The 20211-nt window shown below is 42.2% G+C and overlaps 1 protein-coding gene across 1 annotated transcript; it reads left to right on the forward strand.

Moving 5' to 3' along the window:
- The first annotated feature begins 6213 nt into the window (after positions 1–6213).
- TNFRSF4 (tumor necrosis factor receptor superfamily, member 4) lies at positions 6214–9274 on the forward strand. The gene is made up of 6 exons (XM_009325176.1): positions 6214–6328; positions 6675–6776; positions 7210–7276; positions 7804–8033; positions 8348–8473; positions 9207–9274. Exons 1-6 carry the CDS (start codon positions 6214–6216, stop codon positions 9272–9274), a joined length of 708 nt encoding a protein of 235 aa, XP_009323451.1.
- The last annotated feature ends 10937 nt before the right edge of the window (positions 9275–20211 follow it).

The raw sequence follows: 20211 nt of genomic DNA on the forward strand, positions 1-20211 counted from the left end.
TAAAAGAAGTGTAAGGTATAAATTCAGTTGATAATCTCATGTTACAACGAGCTTAGAACATCTGCCACATTAATCAGCCCCCACTCCCTTCCACCCCACTACCAATGCCCCACATGTACTTGATTGCAGGGTAGTGAGATTTTTAATACGGCTAGAATCTGGAGATGTTCAGAACAAAATCCTGTGTCTAAAAATGTGATGCTTAGCCGAAGTCATAGGTATGGCGGTTTTAGATTGATTGGCAAAAGGTCTAGGTTTTGCTTTGCTGTTGTTTTAACTAAGGCTTCATAAATATGCAATGACCCGCACTTTGAACTAACACAAAATTACACATGCAAACATACAGTTTTGCAATGTGGTTGTTCGCAATCTAGTTAAGACCAAAGTTTTAGCAATATTAGTTGATAATTGTATAAATGTCCTGACTGCATTCTTGTATTATACTCTAGTTGTTTGCACAACTCAATTATTTAGATATAATTTGAGTGGACAAGTTCTGTCTTGTCACACCTGATGCTCAGAAAGCAAGTGCTAGTTTGCAGAGGGATTTTTGAGCAGCTGAAATATGATGATGAAATTTGGAACTTTATCTGTGAATAGAGGCAAAGATTATGCATACACAGTCTTAGTTTAATCTTCTGATAATGTGAGCATGGGATCCCTTGAAAAATACAAGGTAACGGAGTGTTTAGCTAGCAACTGCAAAAATGTTAAAGTATGTACTGTTGCAGTATTTGCCATGCACCTGATAAAACTGAAACTTGGGCAACAACTGGGAAAAATTCGTTTTTAATGTATGCATGGAGTTCTGCACCTTAATGTGTTTTGTTTTTCTCTGCCAGAAATCAGGATCACATGTTAACTAGCAGCTGTAAGGATAAAGTGGTCTGCATGGTGAGATTTGGAGGTACATGAGATTATTCCCGTCTTGGAATTTTAGAAGTTCAAACTATTCTAGTTTGTCCATAGACTTATTTTTTTTTTTTAAATTGTTCAAGTATTTTATATGCACTCAATCTTCCTCAGATTCTTGTAGGTCCTTTCCCATAGGGGAACCCTTACTTGCCTGTAATCCCTGAGGAATCTAGTGACTTTTTCCTTAAAGCCTTTTATTAAGCACTAGTTTTGAGTTCCATGGGGGTGTTTTTGGTGTGGTTTTTTTTTTTTTTTCCTCCATGTACACAAGCAAACTGCCTACTGTTGATAGGACTTGCTATCTGAGTGCTGCTATCTCATGGACATGTTTTGTCTTTCCAGAATTCAACCGCTTGTATAGAATATCTAGGATAAACATCTATAGTCAAAAATGATACATGTACATTAAAAAAAGCAGAACAGGGTCTTATTTCTGACCCACAGCATGGCTCAACTCACTGCTCTGAAGCTCTCCTCTCCTACTACAACCAGAGTACCTGCATCCAGGCTGTTTTTTGGCAGCAGCCTGTGGCACACGTGGTCCCCATGGCAATGCCAAGCAGCATTTGGGAGAGGTTAATTTGCATTGGTGAAAATCCAGCCAAGGAGTGTGCTACATGCGAAATTTTATGGGATAATCACTGTGTTCTCTCCCTGTTTTACTTACTTGCATAATGTGGCCATGTAAAGGAATCTGGCAATATCAAGCCTGGTAACACTTAAGGATGCCATACATAGAAGTTGAATTCTCAAGATGGTATATGAAGTTTGTGTGCTAACTGCTTTTATTAAATGAGCATTTAATTTGTATTAAAGTATCCTTAACAAGAATATCAATGCTTCATCATCACTGCTGTAGTGATTTGGGAGTTTTCAGTTTAAATGTATGTAGCAGAATTTTAACCTTACCTTGTATATGAACATCATAGGAGTTTGCACTTTCAGTTTCTACTGAAAAATAATTCGATTTATTGAATCGGTAAACTCTGCTACTGTTAGTGAAAGAGAATTGGGGAAGAAAAAGTCTGGTTAAATAGTGCTGAGGGAATGACTGAGTCATGAGGCGTAAAGCCACTTAAATGGCATTGAGTGTGATACTACAGTGGGAAGAGATTGGGGTATTTCCTGCATGCAGGTACTGAGTGTGAAGGTAGTTGAAGTTCAGCTGGTATGGTTTACTTGCTCTGTCAGCTTTGCTCCCTTTTGGAGAGAACGGCTTTAAGGTATACTTCTTTTCCATAGTGGTTGTTTTCCAAAATGCTTGGAAAGTAGGAGAAATAGAAAAATAGTTACTGTTCTGCCTCGCTTTTGTCTCCCTTTCCACTCTTAAACAGTCTTACAGAAATTTAAGAAAGAAATGAAAAGCAGCAGTTCTGGATAAAACATGCCACGATATTGCTGTTCAGTCCTCCCAAATACTGCAGGCTAATTGAATTCCAAATGTACTTCTGTTCTAATCAAAAATTTCCTTTGCATTTAGATGTAAATTGACTGTAGATCTGCTTTGTCTGGGAGGTCTGCTATGTTTTTTTTAACTAACGTAAACAGAACATCTTTGATTGCTGTAGGATGTCTTGTTTACTTGGGCCTTTGCATAAGAGTTGCTCAAATCTCTTAGAACAGGAAGATGTAAAATTTAGATCCTAGATCAATAAGATCAAATTAGTAAAATTCTAATAGTGAGCCTGGAGAGTTAAACCTACTAATTCCTAGTGTGATCACTTTTTTCTCTACTCTACATGCTTGTGTTAGGTGAGGGCAGGACTGCAATGCCAGTGTGCTACTCAGCCTCCTCCACTGCTGTCCTATTGTTGGTGGCTTGCACAGATGGGTGGGGAAGCCTTCTGGGGGTTTGGATTCCAGAGTTAACATGCTTCTGTGGAACAAACAGGCATCAAAAGTAGCTGGTACGCAAATATTGCATCCTCTGCTTTCAGAGCGCACCTCCGCTGGAAGCTTTTATTTCCATGGGAGCAAATGGTAGGGGTAATACAAGTCTCTATTTTGGAGTCAGGAGCTTACTTTTCTTCAATGGCAATGCAGGGAGTCTGATATTAAGAGTCGGAAATGGAGACTGCAAATGCTTCTCATCTGTAGCTTTTGCTAGCTCCTGAGGGCAATAGTAAGATGACTGATGATTTGTGATCCTGCACTCTCCCTGAGAAGAGAAATGTATTAACAACATTGGGTTTTATGCAGCAATAAAAGTCACGGGTCTACCGTTATCATGAGACCAAGGGGGGAGAATCTGCCTGTACTTTGCCTTTTAAGGAGCAAGCCTATGTGGGCTATGTTTCATTTTACCTACAGCTCTCATCCGTAAAGGTTTTCAGGCGTTACCTCTGTATCGCTTTAATACTCCTCTTTACAATGACAAGGATCATCTCTTCTAGTTCTCCTGGCATTTGAGGCCTGTGCTTTAATACTATGTAGAGAGGTATGTACCTGGCTGGAGGCACTCTGTTTTAAGGCTATGAATAGAAATCTCTTCATAACGCTGTTCAGCATGCTGTCTTTCTGCCTATGAATATTTTAGTTGTGAACTGCAAAAAATAGGTTTGCGGGATGTGGAAGAAGGATGGGGGCGTGGAGCACATGCTGGGAATTTCCCAGCAACTGACATATGTTCTGGTCGCCAGTGGTTTAGTATCACTTCTCCAAGAGTTTGGTGCTATCAAGATTTTGCTGGGACAGTAGGGCTGCATTATGGTAGCTGTAGGTTTTTACTCACATTTTTCTACTGTTTTGTTCTTGCTGCTGGCAGTCACTATTAGCCATTGCTTCGGACTGAAATGCAAAGAACATCAGTATCCTTTCGGTGAAAAATGCTGCAAGGACTGTGCCCCTGGTAAGTAGCTTTCACTGGATGTTGGTTATACTTGCTCGATGTAATATTTATCAGTTAATAACCCACAGGTGGTAGAAAACAGCTTGATGGAAATATTCTAATGTAGGAAGCATAACATGGAGAAAAAGCATTTGATGAAGACAGTTTCATATCAGGCTAGACTGGCAAAGATTATTTCTGTAACATACTAAATTGAGGAATCCTCCTCTTTGAAAGAGCTACATGTTCTTCAACTTCTTTTGTGTGGCTCAGCTTCCTTAATGTGTCGGTCTGGTGCATTTTCATTGTGGGAGTATTAGCTGAGAAAAGACGGTAGCGTTTATGTTACTGTCCTTTACCTATCACATAAAGAAGCTCAGAAATCTTGCATAGTAATGGAAAACTTTAGGTAATTAATTCTGTTGCTAAAGATGTTTTTTAAGCTTTCTTTTGTGGCAAGGTTTATACTACTTAAGACTTGGTGTGGTTTTTTTTTTAAGAAAAAAGATATGCTTGATTCATGGACGGAGATTAGCAAAGCGTAACTTGACAGGAAATGTTTGTTTCCTCCTTTCTTATTGTAGAAACTGAATGAGTCTGAATTCTGCGATTTGCATGCATATGTGTGTATTTTTCCACAATCTGAATATCTCTGAAGGCAATGCAGTATTGAGAAGCACAAATGCAAAATATCAAACCTCAAATACTTTAATAGTTGGGATTTCATTATAGAAATGACTTAGTGATGAAGAGTAACAGCAATTAACAGGTAGTGTTGCTGTTCAAGGAGCAATCCCCTTAACAGAAAAGAGATTATTTTTAGTACAGTCAACATTGACTGTACTAAAAGAAGGGTACATCTACGCACCTAGAGGGAGCATAGCTCGTGTCTGTAAATGCAGTTGCAGCTTAGTCTTGCATATGGTTTTGTATGCATCTTTCGGAACAGTTACTTCCTCTTTTCATAATTAAGTCTACTACACAAAATGGATATGGTATGAACTGTTGCAATAGTATTACCTTCAGAGATGCTAATTGGAATAAATTCAACCTTTAATCTAAGACTTGAGGGAGTTTATTGCATTATTCTCAAAACTATTTAAATCTGACTGTTTCTGATCTCAATTTAAAGAACGGCATACTTATATGCAGATACAGATAATCCTTTATCTCTGAAGTTTTTTGTTCTTCCTTACGCTGGAAGACTTCTGTCAGGTTTTTTGCATTGTTAGCAAATCTGCTGCTGTTGGGGAAACAGTTCTTCATAGTCTCTTCCTGATTGCGTAGATGGTAAAAATGTAGAAGTGTATTGCATATATTGTGGTCACCACAAATCTCCTGTATTTTGCCACTGATAGCACTCAATAAAATACAGAGAAAATTAGAGTGAGCAAGAGACTTGGTGCTCATTGTTCACCTACAGAATGGGAAAATGGAGAACCAAAATGAAAGAAAGAGTCTGTGAGAATAAGGACGTATTTAAGCTCAACTGTAAAACCCCTAGTCATTAAAGCTATCTATAGTTCCCGCAGCCTGTGCTGTATGGAGAGAAGCTAGTGAGATAGAAGGAACATGTCTGACTCCTTTTCCGAAATCCACTGTTAACTTGCTGTTTCAGTTTGGGCAAGTCGCTTTGCTCACAAACCTTGTCATCCTAGCGCATCAGTCTGAACTTCTGTGTAAGTACTGTGTATCATACAGGTTGGAATTTGTGCGTGCAAGCATTCAGAGCCTGCTTCTAAATGCAATGTGTGATACACACATACTGTTCGGAATAGTAACCAATGCCTGCCTTACATCTTGCACTGTGTCTCGCTATTTATGAAATGGAGCTAGTAACATCGTTGATGATGTTGGGTGCCAGTACAGATGCATATCAAAATACAACGCATTCTTTCATGGCTAATGGGCTTTCAGAATGCCAACAGCAAGATACTGCAAACATTTATTCTTGACTGCGTCACTAATGAATTTTCTGCAAACCTGAGCAGTCCATTACAGTCTTTTGTACCTGGTTGGGATTACTTTGCGTTGAATTGCTTGATTTATCTCATAAGGGAAGACAGGATCTGTCATAAAGCCATTGTATTACATATTGCTATGCCAAAAACCTGCGCTTTTTTCCTGACAGACATTGGCTGCAAACTGTGGTGTCTAAACCATATGAAAAGGTGGTCTGGAGAAGTGATATTTGGAATCCACTGGGAGAATCGTTTGGGGCATTGCCTCAACTCTCAGGAAGTCATCAGGCCCCTACTAGCCCATTTTAGCTGCTTAATTTACAGCGATGCTATGGGTCAAAACTTCTAGGGATTCTGGCATGTCTAAATCTGCTGAATGTCTTCAGCCAGAGTTGTAAGTGGAACTGTCACTTTCTGGGCACTCTCATTCTAATGCATGAAAATGAAGAGGGTTTCCTTCTGATAACCATCACTTCCTCCTTCTACGTGGTCTTTGTTTTAGGTCAAAGAATGAGAAGCCGCTGCACAGCAACAACAGACACGGTCTGTGCCCCCTGTCAAGATGAATACTTTAGTAGTGAGCACAACCACAACTTCTGCAAGAGTTGTACAATCTGCAACACTAGTAAGTCAGTTGTATAGCGGTCATTTCTTGATACAAATTTGGGAGGCAATCAGTCTTCACATGCTTTCTTATCTTTGCACGCACCTCAAAAGCCTGTTGCTTGAGACGACTAAGACCAAAGACTGGATTGTTATTTCAATAGCTGATATCTCCTGGTTGGTAGTGATGGTAGAGCCTTCAAAGGGAAGCAGGCTTGCACTGCCTGAAAACTGGTGTCTTCAGAATTGTTAATAAGCTCTGTTCTCTGCAGTTGTTTCTACATACAACAGATAGGCACTGAGTAATTATTTTTTTTTTTCTTTCTTATTTCTTGTCTCTCACTTGCCCTTTATTCTATTGTTGCTAGGGAAGGGGAGCGTGGAAGTGAAGAAGTGTGAGAAGACCTCTGACAGGATTTGCATGTGTGTTGCAGGTTACATGCCAGATGTCAGCTATACACTGGGAAGCGGTAAGGTAGTGGTGTGTCAGACTCTCCAAACTCTTGCCTCCACTTCAGATGAGATGGTTGTTATTTCTAGTGTAAAAGCTGTTGTCATTTGTCTTGTCGATATCTCCACACAAGTGTTATAGCAGGGTAGTTGTGCAAACTGTCGCTCTGTGATTCCTGAGCTGTCAGAAATCTTAATGCTCTCCTTGTTAATATCCATAATTAGCCAGTAGAGAATACGGGAAACCTTGCCAGTTGCAGAATAAAATGAACCACTGAGCATGCTGTGTTACTTCTGTCCCAATAACTATGGTTTTTAGAGGCTATGTGGGTTTGGTTGGGTCTATTCTGTAAGCTAGACTACTAGTATAAGCTATTAGTGTAACTACTGTGTAGCTGTCATACAGTTATGTTGCTAACTGAACTCAAATTCTGCCTCTCTCTTTTTTTCCAGTATGCTCACCATGTCCTGAAGGGTCTTACTCCATAGGGGGAAATGAAAACTGTCAACCTTGGACCAAGTATGTATCACTGATCCAAACATGTTCAGAGCAACATTTTGGGTTTACTTCTGCAGCAATTGATGCCCAAATCATGGTGTGTAGAGTAAACCTGCAGTAGATGCAATGAAACCATGTTCTTTGTGACTCCTGGGAGCCTTGAGCAGTCTGTGTATTGATTTGAAGCATTTGGCTGCCTTCCACCCTTTCTCTCTTCACCTATGGCAACAACAGTATTCTCAGCCTTTTTTTTTTTTTTAAGGTCTGGATGTTTTGTGTCTGTAGCAAAGGTTTCCTTGCCAAATGCAGCCGTGCTTCAAGGCTGTTACCTGCACAGATGCTAAGAAAAACAATGTCAGGTTTTTTTCCAGTAATAACTTCGATTAGCTTAGTTGTTCTTCACATATCTGTAGAATCTAGAAAAGGTGAAGCCTGAGTTTGTATTGATAAAACAAGGATTGTAATGTTCACTCGTTCCATAGAGATCACTTACAAAGTCATTACTGCAACTGTTTGGAAAACTACACTAACTTATTTTACATCTCCAGCTGCAGCATTCTTGGGAAAAATACTCTTCGGCAAGGGACAAAAACAGATGATGCTGTTTGCAGCAACCATGTCACACAGCCAGCTACCTCTCAGAATGCAACACCTGCTTTGAATCTTTCCACCACTGACAACAAGAATAATGTGTCGACTGCAATGTTCTCACCGTCCAGACCCAGTGTGATCCCTTTCATTTGCCCAGATACGAACAGCCCCACAGAGACTAACTGGGGTAAGGAGAGGGAATGACCAAGTCTAGTCTCTCTCTTTACTGGAGCTGGTCAGGAATTTTCGCCTGAAACTGATTTCATTGGAAATGAAATCACACACTTTCTCAGAAGCCATATCTGTATTTTACACAGTCTTCCAGTGAGATTCAGTCACAGGATTCCAGACTTCTTGCTAGTCTGCTTGGCAGCTGGGACTTTAGGGTTCAGGGGTACTTCTGGAGTTCTAGGTTCCTTCTTTTGAAGCTGGAAAGCCATGGAAACTCCAGCTAGAACCATGAATCTTTTTTAGTGTATTCTTCTTGTGTTTTTCTTTCAGGGTCTTTATCACTTATCCTTATTTGTCTGATATTGCTCATTGTGAGTGGAATGTCCATCCTCCTGTTGGTTATCCAAGCAGCCAAAAAAGAGACCAAGAAGAGGCCTTTTAGAAACAACCATCGGCGTGAGTTTCTTTTTATGGGGAAAAATGTATAGGAAAGAGAATAATCAGGGCCCCCTATTTGAACTTTTGATAATTGTTTCAATCGTAATGAAGCCTACCTGGCTAAGTAGCACAGTGTCATCTGCAGTTAATACCAGTTGTTGATCCTCTGTTTAGTCCTGATGCACTGGAGGTCATAGTGTCTTAAGTTTGCATTCTTAGAGAGCACAGATTCCTCTGCTTGTTGCCATGCAGAAGGATTCTCTCTCTTTCTCTGATTTTAACTCCTTCTAGCTTTTTCCTCCCTTAGTCCCTGCAAAAATGGTGTAATGATTTTGTGCAGGGAATTCTATTCAGTACAGAGAGGATCCAGAATCAACAGTCTTTTAAAGAGTATATTGTGAACTTTTTTGCCTACATAGAAGTGAACTGTTTTGAAGTGTCTCCTGTAAACACAGGAAAGGTTTGACTGAGAAGAGCTGAACTCTATATTCAGAATTAAGTGGCAGCCTGGCTCTTGAGTCAGCCCACAGCTGCCTCATGTTCCATTCATAGAGCAATGGTAAAGTGTATTTTAAATGTTCCCAACACTTGGTGTTTCCTAGCACTGGCTGGAAAGACAAGCATCGACCCAAATGTCACTCATAGGGGCCTAGTCATCCATGAAACTAGAAAATTCCCTGGTTTCCCTTTCCTGCCCCTTCTACTCTGTACAGTATTTATTTATTTATTTTTATTATCTGTCTTTCAGAAGAAAGGAGCTGTCGAATTCCTATCCAGGAAGAACACATTGACTGCAATTCTAGTCTCATAAAAAACTGACTCTACATTACGTTACTGTTTCCTGCCTTTCTGAGCTGATCGATTGTAACAAGTAACGTGACAGAGCATTCTGTGGCTATGTGTGGATGTGTGTAACTGTTTAATTGCACTTCGGTTCCTTCTGGTCTCGTTGAGCAGCCCCTTTGGCATTAGGGCCCATGGGAGTAGCTGTTCTTGGTGGAATCATGTGATTCTTTCTCTGAGGCAGATCCTGCGCACAGCATCCCTGATGCCAGGACTGAGTTGATACAGTCCCCTGTGCGTTTCTAGTCAATTCTGTATGTAGTGATGGGTAGTTTTCTTTGGACCAAAGAAAGTGTTTATGAAGCTGTAAGAGCGGATCGTTGAGCAGACAGCAAAACAGGGAAGTCAAAAGACCTGCTTTATGACTGAGCTTATATTTTGTCTTACAATTCTGAGATGCTAAGCAGAGCATGTCTCTCTTCTCAGTGCAGTTATCTCCAGTGTTTCAGTCTAGTTCCCAAATGAACTCTCCTCGCTTTAGGTGAAGAAATCTCCCCTGATGAACCTAGCCAGCTTCCTTCGTGCTTCCAATTTTTCAAGTTGTTTCTTCTTGGTCAAATTGAGTGGCGTATGTCAGCTGTGCCTCCAGAAACGGTTGTCATTGCTGGTAACTCTTGTGCTGGCTGTGCACCAGAATAGCACCAGAATTCTGGTGCTAGCTGTTAAGTGACTGTTGGGAGATGGCTATTCAATGCCACTTCTCTCTTTTCTGCATTTCTTCAAACATACCCATTGAGAAAATGTCATGTTAACATATTGAGCAGTATCCCTGTTGTCAGGCCAACAAATGGAATTACTCATAATCATCAGGTAGCTCCAGATCTCTGAGTGTTTGGAAATCTCCATGGAGATCTTCATGCATGTGGAAAGTAGACTATGTGGATTGTCAGAAGGCAAAGGGAATGGTAATTTCTGATTAGAACGTTATTAGTGGAAACTGTAGTTCAAAATAGGTGGAAAGGTGTAGAGTACCACTTGTCTGCACTGTAAACTTTAGTAGTTGCCATGTATAACTAACATTTTATCTATAAGCCCTGTGCAGCCGACACGTTGTGTGCTTCCTCTTGGTGGACATCCTGTTGTGCTGAATACCCTGGTGTGTCTATCATCAGCAAGGCTGCTTCAGTCAAGCTTGGACATCTCCACAGTAAAACTGTTTTACCTTAAACCGCTTTTGTGGGACTTGATTGCTTGCTGTGGGTGTAGGGAGAAACCCACAAGCGAGTTGGTTCCAGGCAGTGCTCTGGATTTGGGGAAGGTCTTTTTGTCTTAAGTTTAGGAGCATGTACGTGGACATTTAAAGTTTTTCTGCTGATGAATGATAATTTTTTGGTGGTTTAGAAAAGAGCAACTCCTTAGATGCTCTCTTGTTGAAAAGAGGCGAGACCTGAACTCTTAACACAGTGCTGACTCTCAGGGCCTTCGAGGGTTGCATCTTAGCAAAGATATGCAAAGATCACGTAACAGTGGATAAGATGCCTAAACTATGCTCTGACCATTCATCTGGATGATCACCTTGCGCATACTGTCAATGGAACCTGCATTCAGAACTGAAGAAGTGTTCTTGATTTGGTCTCTGTGCAGTTAAAATACCTGGTTGTTTGCCTGTATACTGTATGAAATGAATTTTACTTCTGTAACATTTTACCACAAGTTAATCAGTCTGTAGTTTTGGAAAGCATTCAAATTTTAGGTAGCAAGTTCAAAACCTGAAGTGTCTGAGAGCAACCTGGAGTGTTATTGTCAATAGCTTTTGATGTAATTTAAATACCTCAGTGTAAATATTCAAAAAGAAGTAAACTCAAAAGTTCTATAACTCAGAAGTGTTTTTCACTTCATATATAACTCCTCAGTAGATAACTCACTAGAAATAGGTATTTTATGTACACAGTACCAAAGCATATGCCAAAATATGCAACAGGAAATGTATTCAAGAATACAACTGGTGTCTAGAAACATGTTTTTAAACATATGTTTTCATATATGTTATACATATGGCGTACTTAGCAGTGACTTCCTATTTTGAAGTGCATATACAATGTATATAAACATTTGTATTATATATGAAGTGTCACAGTGACTTTTTGAAATAAATTGTGGTAGCAGCTAGATGCGCATGTATGATGTGTGTGATTGGAGAGTACAAATGAGCAAAAAGTTACTCCAGTTCTCACGGAAAGCAGGTTCACCAAATGGTCAATCCTATGGCTTAGCAGGCTTTGAGATCACATGCTGCCTTGCCCCTGGCTTTGTGTGCAACTTGAGAAAGCTGTGTGTAGTGTTCTTCTCTGTAAATCTGGCCTGGCAGCAGTTCTGACCTGAGAGTTGCTGGGACTTTCAGGATGATAAGGCTCAGCCCCATCCAAAACACAGAGTCCCTGTTGTGAATGTAGAGCTCTTTGGAAGTGTGCTGTGGCTTAAATGCTGTCATCTTGCAGTGAATTGGATGGCAAAGTGCAATGGATGAATCGGAGAAATGCATTCCAGAGAACACCCAACAAATTCTCAGAAACGATGCTTATCAAGTTTGTAGGCTGTACTTCAGAGGCAATAAAGAAAGTACCATGTTTCCATGTAACGGAGCAAGGTGCAGATAACTAGTGAGAGATCTGAGGTTGTGGGGCTATATGGTGAAAACGCAGCCCACCGGAACAGATGAGCTGTTGGCTTGACAGAAGTGCTGCAGTGGCAGCAGAGCTCCTCTGTGGTGTGAGTTCTTCAGCTGTTTCCACGAATCTTACTTGTTTTCTGCCCTCTGGCTCAGCTGCACAGGAAGATGCCTGTGCGCACTGTGTTCTTGTGCTTTCCTACAGCCTCCCGATCAGATCTGCTGCAAACTAGGGCATGGGTTCCCTCTGGCTGCAGAAGGAACTGATGCTGGCCCTGGAAGTGCACAGCAGAGGTAGCGTAGCTGAGGGCAAGTTGCATTTGCTCATCAACGTTTGGAAAACTGAAGACGGACAATTCAGTGTGCTGTGTGGCTGAAGGCCTGTAATAGCGAGCCCTCACAGGCTGTAATTGCTGGCTTTTGTGCTAATGCATACCTGTGAGCCAGTCTGTGCTGGCTGTACTGTGCCGAGATGTATAATCCTATCAGAAGAGTGAAACCATAATAACATTTGATAGGATTGGAGGCATTTATGATGTGATTTTTTTTTTTGAGGATTTGGGTGTTGGTAGACTGTTGGTTTAAATAAACTAATGTAGATACTTCACTCTAAATAAAAGAAATAATATTTTTTTAATCGCCATGTTCAGTCTTGTCACTCTTCTGTGAAAAACTTGCTTGGATTTTTTTGTTCCAATCCTCCCTAAAATGGCAGAAAGTAGTTAAAAATAGGCAGAGAATCTTGAACAAATTGGTGCTGCCTTCTGCCCGCACTTGTCTTCCTATGTGCCAGAAATGAAACTTTCCCTTCTCAGAGGTGTGGGCCTGTGTCACAAAGCAAGTTCCTGTTTTTCAACCATTCAGATTTCCCCATTTTCAAGCACTTGACAGAGACACAGTTACACATCTGTGTCACTTGACAGAGACACAGATGAAGCTGCACAACTTGTGCAGCTTCATCTAACCTGATAAAGAGAGGGCTGTACTGGAAATTTTTTCCAGTGTAATGCAGTAAGATGAGGTGTCAGTTCTTCTTTCATTCCGCAAACCAATGCGAACCCTGGTTTTGGTGTGAACCGTATTGGCAGTTAGAGTACTTGGTAAACCTATATGATTTGTAAATTAAATGCATCTTGGTTGCCATAGAGCCCTGATTCAGGAGGTCACTTAAGCACATGCAAAACTGTCTGCATGAATGTTGTCACTAAAATTTGGCCTCTTGATTATTTTAAGAACCATCTGTAAAACTGACTAATAATTCCTATAAATTTGTATTCCTGGGTGAGAATAACACCATTTCTTCATGAATAATTAACTTCTTTTCAACTGCACTAGCCATGAGTTACAGGCCGTGTGGCCAGCCCCTTACATTGTTTGTAATTAGCTACAGACGGAGGTTAGGTCAGATTGGTTTTCCACCTGCATTTTTTTGTAGCAAACGAAAAAACAACCCCTCTTGTCTTTGGGATTTCTATCTACCAATATTTTTTCTCTCTCAGATGTGAGGCTATCACATATGGCTGCCTGGAGTTTTAACAAGGCTATTTGTTTAAAATGAAGGTTGGTTTTGTTTATTGTGTTGCTGCATTCGGTTCTGGAGAAGCATTAGGACAAGAACAGATGGTATTTGAGAGCCACATTGAAAAAAATTTATATAAATGGGCTGGGTTTTGCAGTTCTTGAACGTTCCTTTCAGATTCTGCAGTTCTTGAATGCTCCTTTCAGACTGCAGATTTGGCAGTTAACGTATGTATTTCATGTTTCAGTAGTTACTATAATTTAAAAAAAAAAAACCACCACAGGTCCATAAGTTTATGCTTTTTGTGTTCATTTCCTCCTTTGTCTTTTTTTTTTGTTTTTCCCCTGCAAATATATGACAAGTTTCTGCTACTGTGGCTACCCCAGTTCCTTTATCTCCTGCGTTTTCTCTTCACATTCTCCTGTGACTTAGAAGTGCATCAAAGTGACTCAGGTTTGCCATGAGAGACTTAAGAAAGGTCACATCCGCTGAGATACGCCGTGCCAGGTGCTCAGCTGGAGAGGAAATACACAGCTTGGTAATGTCAGGGACTTGGGGCTTTTGTCTCTGTCTGGTTTGGTTTTCCTCTATGAAATGTCAGTCACGTTACTGCCTGGCCTCTGCTCCATTGGGATTGTCTGCAAGGAGTCGCCACTTTCGGTGGCCAGGCTGTGCCAACAACCCAGAGAGGTGACACTGAGACTCATTCCACAGGCTAAGGCAGAGCTTTCATGAGTGCGTGCTGCAGGGTCCTTAGTGCTGCTCGAAGGAAGGATCCAGGGGTCTTTACAAAGCCCTAATTGTTTCGGGGTGAGAATTTAACTTGCCTTGGGAACCCACGTGTGGCACTACATGAATCACGCATGCTTCTACCGCATTGTTTGACTCCTGTGCCCCCAGCCTTGCCTATTACAGGTTTGCAGGGCAGTAATTCTCCCTGTGTGCCAAAAGAGGGCAGGCATCAGACAGGCATTGCAAATACCCCAAGATCCGGAAACCCCCAGGGTAGCAAGTCCTAGTCACTGCAAAATCTCAAGGCCAGGTCAGCAGAGCTGAAAGGAACACAACAATTTCGTCTTCTAGTTTCAGGCTGCAGATAAATTATTTGTCCCTAAGCTTTTTTTTTTTTTTTACCCCAGACTTTGGTCTATGTGAGCTGTCACTACTCATACGGTATCCTTCTGGGGAGTTGATGTCCCTGTGCCTCCTCTGGCACCAGCCTCACCGTGTGCTTGCTGCAGTACTGACCTGCACCCCATGCACTGACTGCTCTTCTACGCTTTCCGCAGCCTATCAGAACTGCTGTTCTACCACAGGTTCCCTGGTGTAGCAAGTCACTTCACCTTGTGTGAGTAACATCTCTCATAGCTGTCACGACATAGTAAAGGGCTCTTCAAGTAACGACTGACTGACAGTTGTTTCCCAAGAGCATAGACAAGTTCTGCACAACAGAATGTGAATCCTGTAGCTAGCAATGGAGTTTTTTTACAGTGGGATGAAAACGACTTAATGAGATGGAACTTACAAGGCAATTTATACATTGGTCTAACAAATATCACTAGTCATTCAGAAATTATGTAGATTTCATGTGAACAACCTCTTACTTGTAGGAGAACTGCATGGCTGCTTTGGTCACCCATTATGGGTAATCAGCAAAATCTCAATGTCAGGAAACCACGTACCCTCCCTGGTAATGATACTGTCTCATTGATGACGTTAAGTCCAAGGAGTGTCAGTAAAGCCACTGGACTTGGAGGAACTAATTATGTTTTTGAGAAGTGATTATACTCTTCTCTTGGGTTGTTTTTTTTTTTCTTTCCAAAAGGTTAGTGATTTGGACAGTTCAGCTAACTGGTGGCTCCAGTGGCCCCAAGCAAAAAGGAAACTGTAAAATGAGGCTCCTGGCGATATTTATAATGTTCAGCTCATGGCTGGATATCCTTAAGGTGGGCAAAAGTAGAGTTCACAGCCAGTTCTGTAAATACTCTTAGGAATGTGTGCCCTGAAGACAGAGGTACAAGTTGCCACATTGGTGCACTTCAGTGGGTGGAAGAATCCACTGGTTCTTCCTTCAAATCTCATCCTTGAGCACTCCTTCTAGTGTTACGTGTGCAGGTCATGGTAGCACAGAAGAGGGAGAAGGGATTAGGAGATCTGTAACATCTTTTCTTCTGTTCCATCGCTGTGTGCACTTACGTTTTGGCCTTAATCTGCCCTGAGCCCATGTATGGGTGTGGGCAGGTGGGGCTGGAAGAGAGTCCTTTCTTCTGTGGAGGTCGGGGCAGGAAGCGAGCCACTGCGTTTGGGGTCTTTTGCCACATGTTTCTGTGCCTCCCTTTCTTTGCTGAAGGAAGGAGAAGCAATCCGTCTTCCCCGGGTCTCCTGATACAGTCTGAGAACTGAGGTTCGTTTCTTGGAGACAGTCACAAAAGATGAAGACCTCTTCATCCAAGACTGAGGAACTAGAGCCTGGCACACAGGAGACGCTTCGGTTCAAACTCCAGCACAAGCCCTTGCAGAGTCTCTCTTCAAAGGGACAGTAGCAGCAGCATTTGGATGCTCCTTTTTAGTGGCAACTGGGAACTCTGAACCCTGAAGCATTTCTGAAGATCTTGGCCCCTAGCTTCTTCTCTTTGCCTGTTTGAGACTCTGCTATGTCTTCCTGTTTCATGCAAAGGAGAAGACACTGCATGATATACATGCTCAGACAACCCCGAAGACCACATTGCTTCCAATGGCCTTTTAACCCTTGGGATTTTAATTTTGAACACAGGTCACATGGATTGAGAGAAACTCTGCAGGCCACAGAACCTCTGCTTGTGTGTGAAGATAAAGACTAAGGATTGCTAATTTCTGAAAAGTCTCAGTCAAATACTGTCTAGTTAATCCTGTAGCTGCTGCTGAATAAAATCACCAAACGGTCAGGTGTTGAGGAGCGAGAACTGCTGCTTATTGATGAGTGAAATAGGCGTTTGTTCTATCAATAGGTGCAGACAGAGCTGGAAGCCCTACCGGATCAGGCAGCAGCATGGAACCTAGCAGCATTGACATACGTCACATACAGGACTGAGCAAGAAAGGGATTGACAGATGAAATGTCACTACGTTACATCAGAGGCAGGTAAGGTTAGCTTTAGAAAACCCCCAAAGATTTTAAAGCCAGATAGTCAAGTTGTCTCTGAAAGGTCACTGCTGACTCTAGAGGTTTAGGCTTGGCATGTACAACTGTTGTCTGTGATCTGACTGTAAATGTTCCATTGTCTGGCAGTGCATGACTGTAATGCTTGAACAAGAATGAAAACATGTAGAGACCAATTCAGAAAAAACATTCAAAAAAGATAGAGGGAAATAAATTATTAGTTCCTATTCTGATAAACACCGGGTGTCAGATACCACGTACGCTAACTGCGTGCCTGCAGCCTTTGCCAGGCTTAGGTTCCCTTGTGTACCACCTGCCAGTTGTCTCGGTAGGACCTTTGGAGGTCCCTTCTCTATTGCTGTGATTATGATGCTGAGCAGAAGTCTGATTAATGTTCGTATTTGATATTTAGGCAGTGCTAGTTATTAATGTCCATCTCTGAGCTTCAGGGGAATGGCCAATTCCTCCATCTGGAACCACTACGCTGCCCGTGTCCTTTCTGAAAGACATGGTCTAGTCTATTGCTACTGCCATACTTCTAAAGATGAAGAAAGTAAGGCATCAGGAGACTAAGTGTGGTGCCTAACTTAGAGACCTGGTCTTCTACCACTCAAGTCTTTCTGTTAGTTATAAAATTACCCATCCCAGCTGTTGGAAGTAACAGTTCTTCCTCTTCGTTATTCAGCAGCATTAGTTATCAGTGGCTGGTGTGCCAGATATTCCAGGGTATGGCCTTGAGGTGTAACTTCCAGAAAGTGAGGCTAAATGACTCTCAGCTCCTCAGGACCCCAGCTTTGGCATCAGAACAACTGCCAGGGTCCTAACAGGGTTTGTCTCCTCCACGTTAGTATTGATAGTGGGCCTCCACCCAGGGTACAAGTACACATAACAAAGCCTCAGGGAGTTTCTGGGGAGTCTGAGCTGCTCCCCTGGGCAAGTCTCTCAGCAACATACAGAGCTGATCCCATCTCTTCCTATTCCTGAGTTACATTTTTCTCAGCACACTTCATGAATAAATGATTTGTCAGGGTTACTCCTAAGACCATTTGTGACATGTTCCATGATTTCTATCAGTGTTGCCAGCTACTCTAAGAGGGTTTGCAGCCCTTTCATGTTTGTAGGGAGCCTACACACTATCTTTTAATGAAACTGGAAGCACCTGACCTCAAAGGTGGGTGCTGCTGGGACGATGAAGAAATCTTGATTTCAAGATATCTGGCTTTCCTTTGTGGGTCTTTTATTCTTGCTTTCTTCATGCAGGTGAGACTAAATACCTCTTTTACAGACTCTGAGAAAGACTTACAGAGCCAGGGACAGTGCTGGGCTGAATGGTGTATCCCCTCCTGTCCACAATCTCTTTATGGACGCAGTGAGGAGCTTCTAAAAGTTGCTGGTGCCACTTTTCCCCACTCTACCAGCCTGTGCTGGGGAAGGGGCAAAGGGTAGGAGAAGGTGGAAGGGAGAGTTTGGCTAGCACGCCGTTTACAAGAGCAGTACCAGCACTTGTTATCAGGGCAGATGTGGGCTGCTCGGCCCCCAGGAATGCTGGCTGCAGCCACAGTAAGGTGGAGGGGCTTAGTGTGCTCCAGGTATTCCTTGCCCTATTATGTGAGGAAGAGTATTTTCAAATGGTATTGCAGCCAGCATGCCCTGGGGTGAATCTTAATGTAACCGCATAGTCAGGATTTTGAAACAAGTTCTCCTTATTCTTCTAAGAGCCAGGGACAATAAAAATATCCTCAGGGTCGGTCAGGGCTTGTGTGCAATTCAGAAATGGTCATAACTGATTGGACTGCAGAGTATATTGCTGCAGTGTCCAAGCGCTTTGCCTAATAACTTGTCTTCATCATAAGACTATGCAGAGTTGTGAAGAGGGTGGGACAAAGTTTTGTATGCTGCTGAGTGCGCCGTGTTTTCTGTACAGGGGCCTGACCAGTACCTGTAAACCTTCCCTGTCTCTGTGTTGCCCAAGCATTGTGGTTGTGCTGTTTGGAGGAGCTGGTGAAAGGAATCCTGACTTGGGGGACTGCCCCCAAGAACTGTGGTGTCCAGGACTCTCCGTGGCCAGCTGGGCAGCAGCTGCGGCAGGCAGCGTGTCTGTGTTTCCAGTGTAGCGTGAGTGGTACAGGCTGTGACAAATTTGAGGAGCAGTGTTGTGTGGGAAGAGGAGGGGATCTCCTGTGTGGCAGAAATACAAAGTAGGAGGCTTTTAGTTTCCGAAACATACCAGTTGGCCGTCGAGGGGCATTATGTGGGAAAAACTGACGGCAGAGACCTCTGTCTTTTGTCTGCTTGCAGCTAGTTTGGATGTCATCTTTTGATAGAAAGGTTTCACCTAGCACATTTAAGAGTACAAGCAGCTTTGCAGCATGCATTTTTAAAACTAGAAGGGTCTGTTGCATACCAAACCTATCTGATTGTTTCCAACCCGTGACAGGAACACAGGTAGATCCCTGAATAGACCAAAGGCTAAGTGAAAAGTGTGTTGACTGACCTACTCTTTGAGAGCCGTAGATGAATCTTCAGGAAGAAAGCGTAGAACACACTGAAGGAAGAGTGATGATGTCTGTGTGGGAAGTTTGTTCAGGCTTCATTGGCTGTGTATTAAACTAAGGAATTGACAGGGCAAATGTCAAATGCTGTAGGCATGGCGTTTTCTAGAGGCACTCATCTCTCTTTGCAGGTCTGGCTCTCCCTTGCCTTGACCTATTTGTCATCACACGCAGTGTGGAAAAGAATCGTTAAAAACTGCTTCTGCCTCAGAGTTCATCTGTTCAGTTGAGAATGAGGTTGGATTTTAAATACTATCTTCACTGTGCACACATAAAAGCAACCACAAGCTACAGGGATAGAAGCAAACTCTAGGGTACAGCGGAAATAGAAGTGGGGGGGAAGCAAGCAGGCTGTCTGCACATAAAGCAGAGATGGAAGTTTGCGTATGATTTTGTGTAAGGCAAGACATTTTGGAATTGAAACCCAGCAGCAGGTGATGATTACAGGCAACACGTCTGTGCCTATGTACAATTTTGCTGAGCAACTGTCTTTTGTTACCTAAATCCCAGGGGCCTGAGGGTCAGAGGAGCTGTACGTGTCTCTAAAGAGCCCATTGCAGCCATTTTCAGTTTTGGTACCAGGGCTGATCTTGCAGCCTGTGGGGAGGACAGCATTCTTTTGTTTGGTTTCACGGTATCCGTATGGAGTTACACTGGCTCTGGAAAATAATTCAAGAGTCTCCTGATCCAGAGTGAAGGAAGCTGAAAATAATTAACAGAATCAGAATCAGAAAATCTGAGTGGATGGATGGACTTACTATACATTGCAATCTGATAGTTAAATCTTCAAGGTTTCTAGACTCATTAGGAACTGTAAGTCAGAATGAAAGTATCTGAGAGCGCTGAAGTTCACACACTAATTTAACTTGCCTTAATTTTCAATTGTATATCAACTTGCAAAACCCTTTGAAAATCAAATTACATGATACTACATCGTGCTCCTAACCTGCTGCTCTCTTAATGGAGTCACTGATGCATGGCTGCTTAACCCTGCTTTTTTAAGAATTTGATGACGTAAAATAAAATCTTTTCCCCGCCCCAAAAAAACCAGGAAGAGTGCAGCCACAAAAAGCACAGTGCCTTCCCACGGTGTCAG

This window comes from Pygoscelis adeliae, unplaced genomic scaffold (assembly GCF_000699105.1).
Source record: "Pygoscelis adeliae isolate BGI_AS28 unplaced genomic scaffold, ASM69910v1 Scaffold36, whole genome shotgun sequence".
NCBI lineage: Eukaryota > Metazoa > Chordata > Aves > Sphenisciformes > Spheniscidae > Pygoscelis > Pygoscelis adeliae.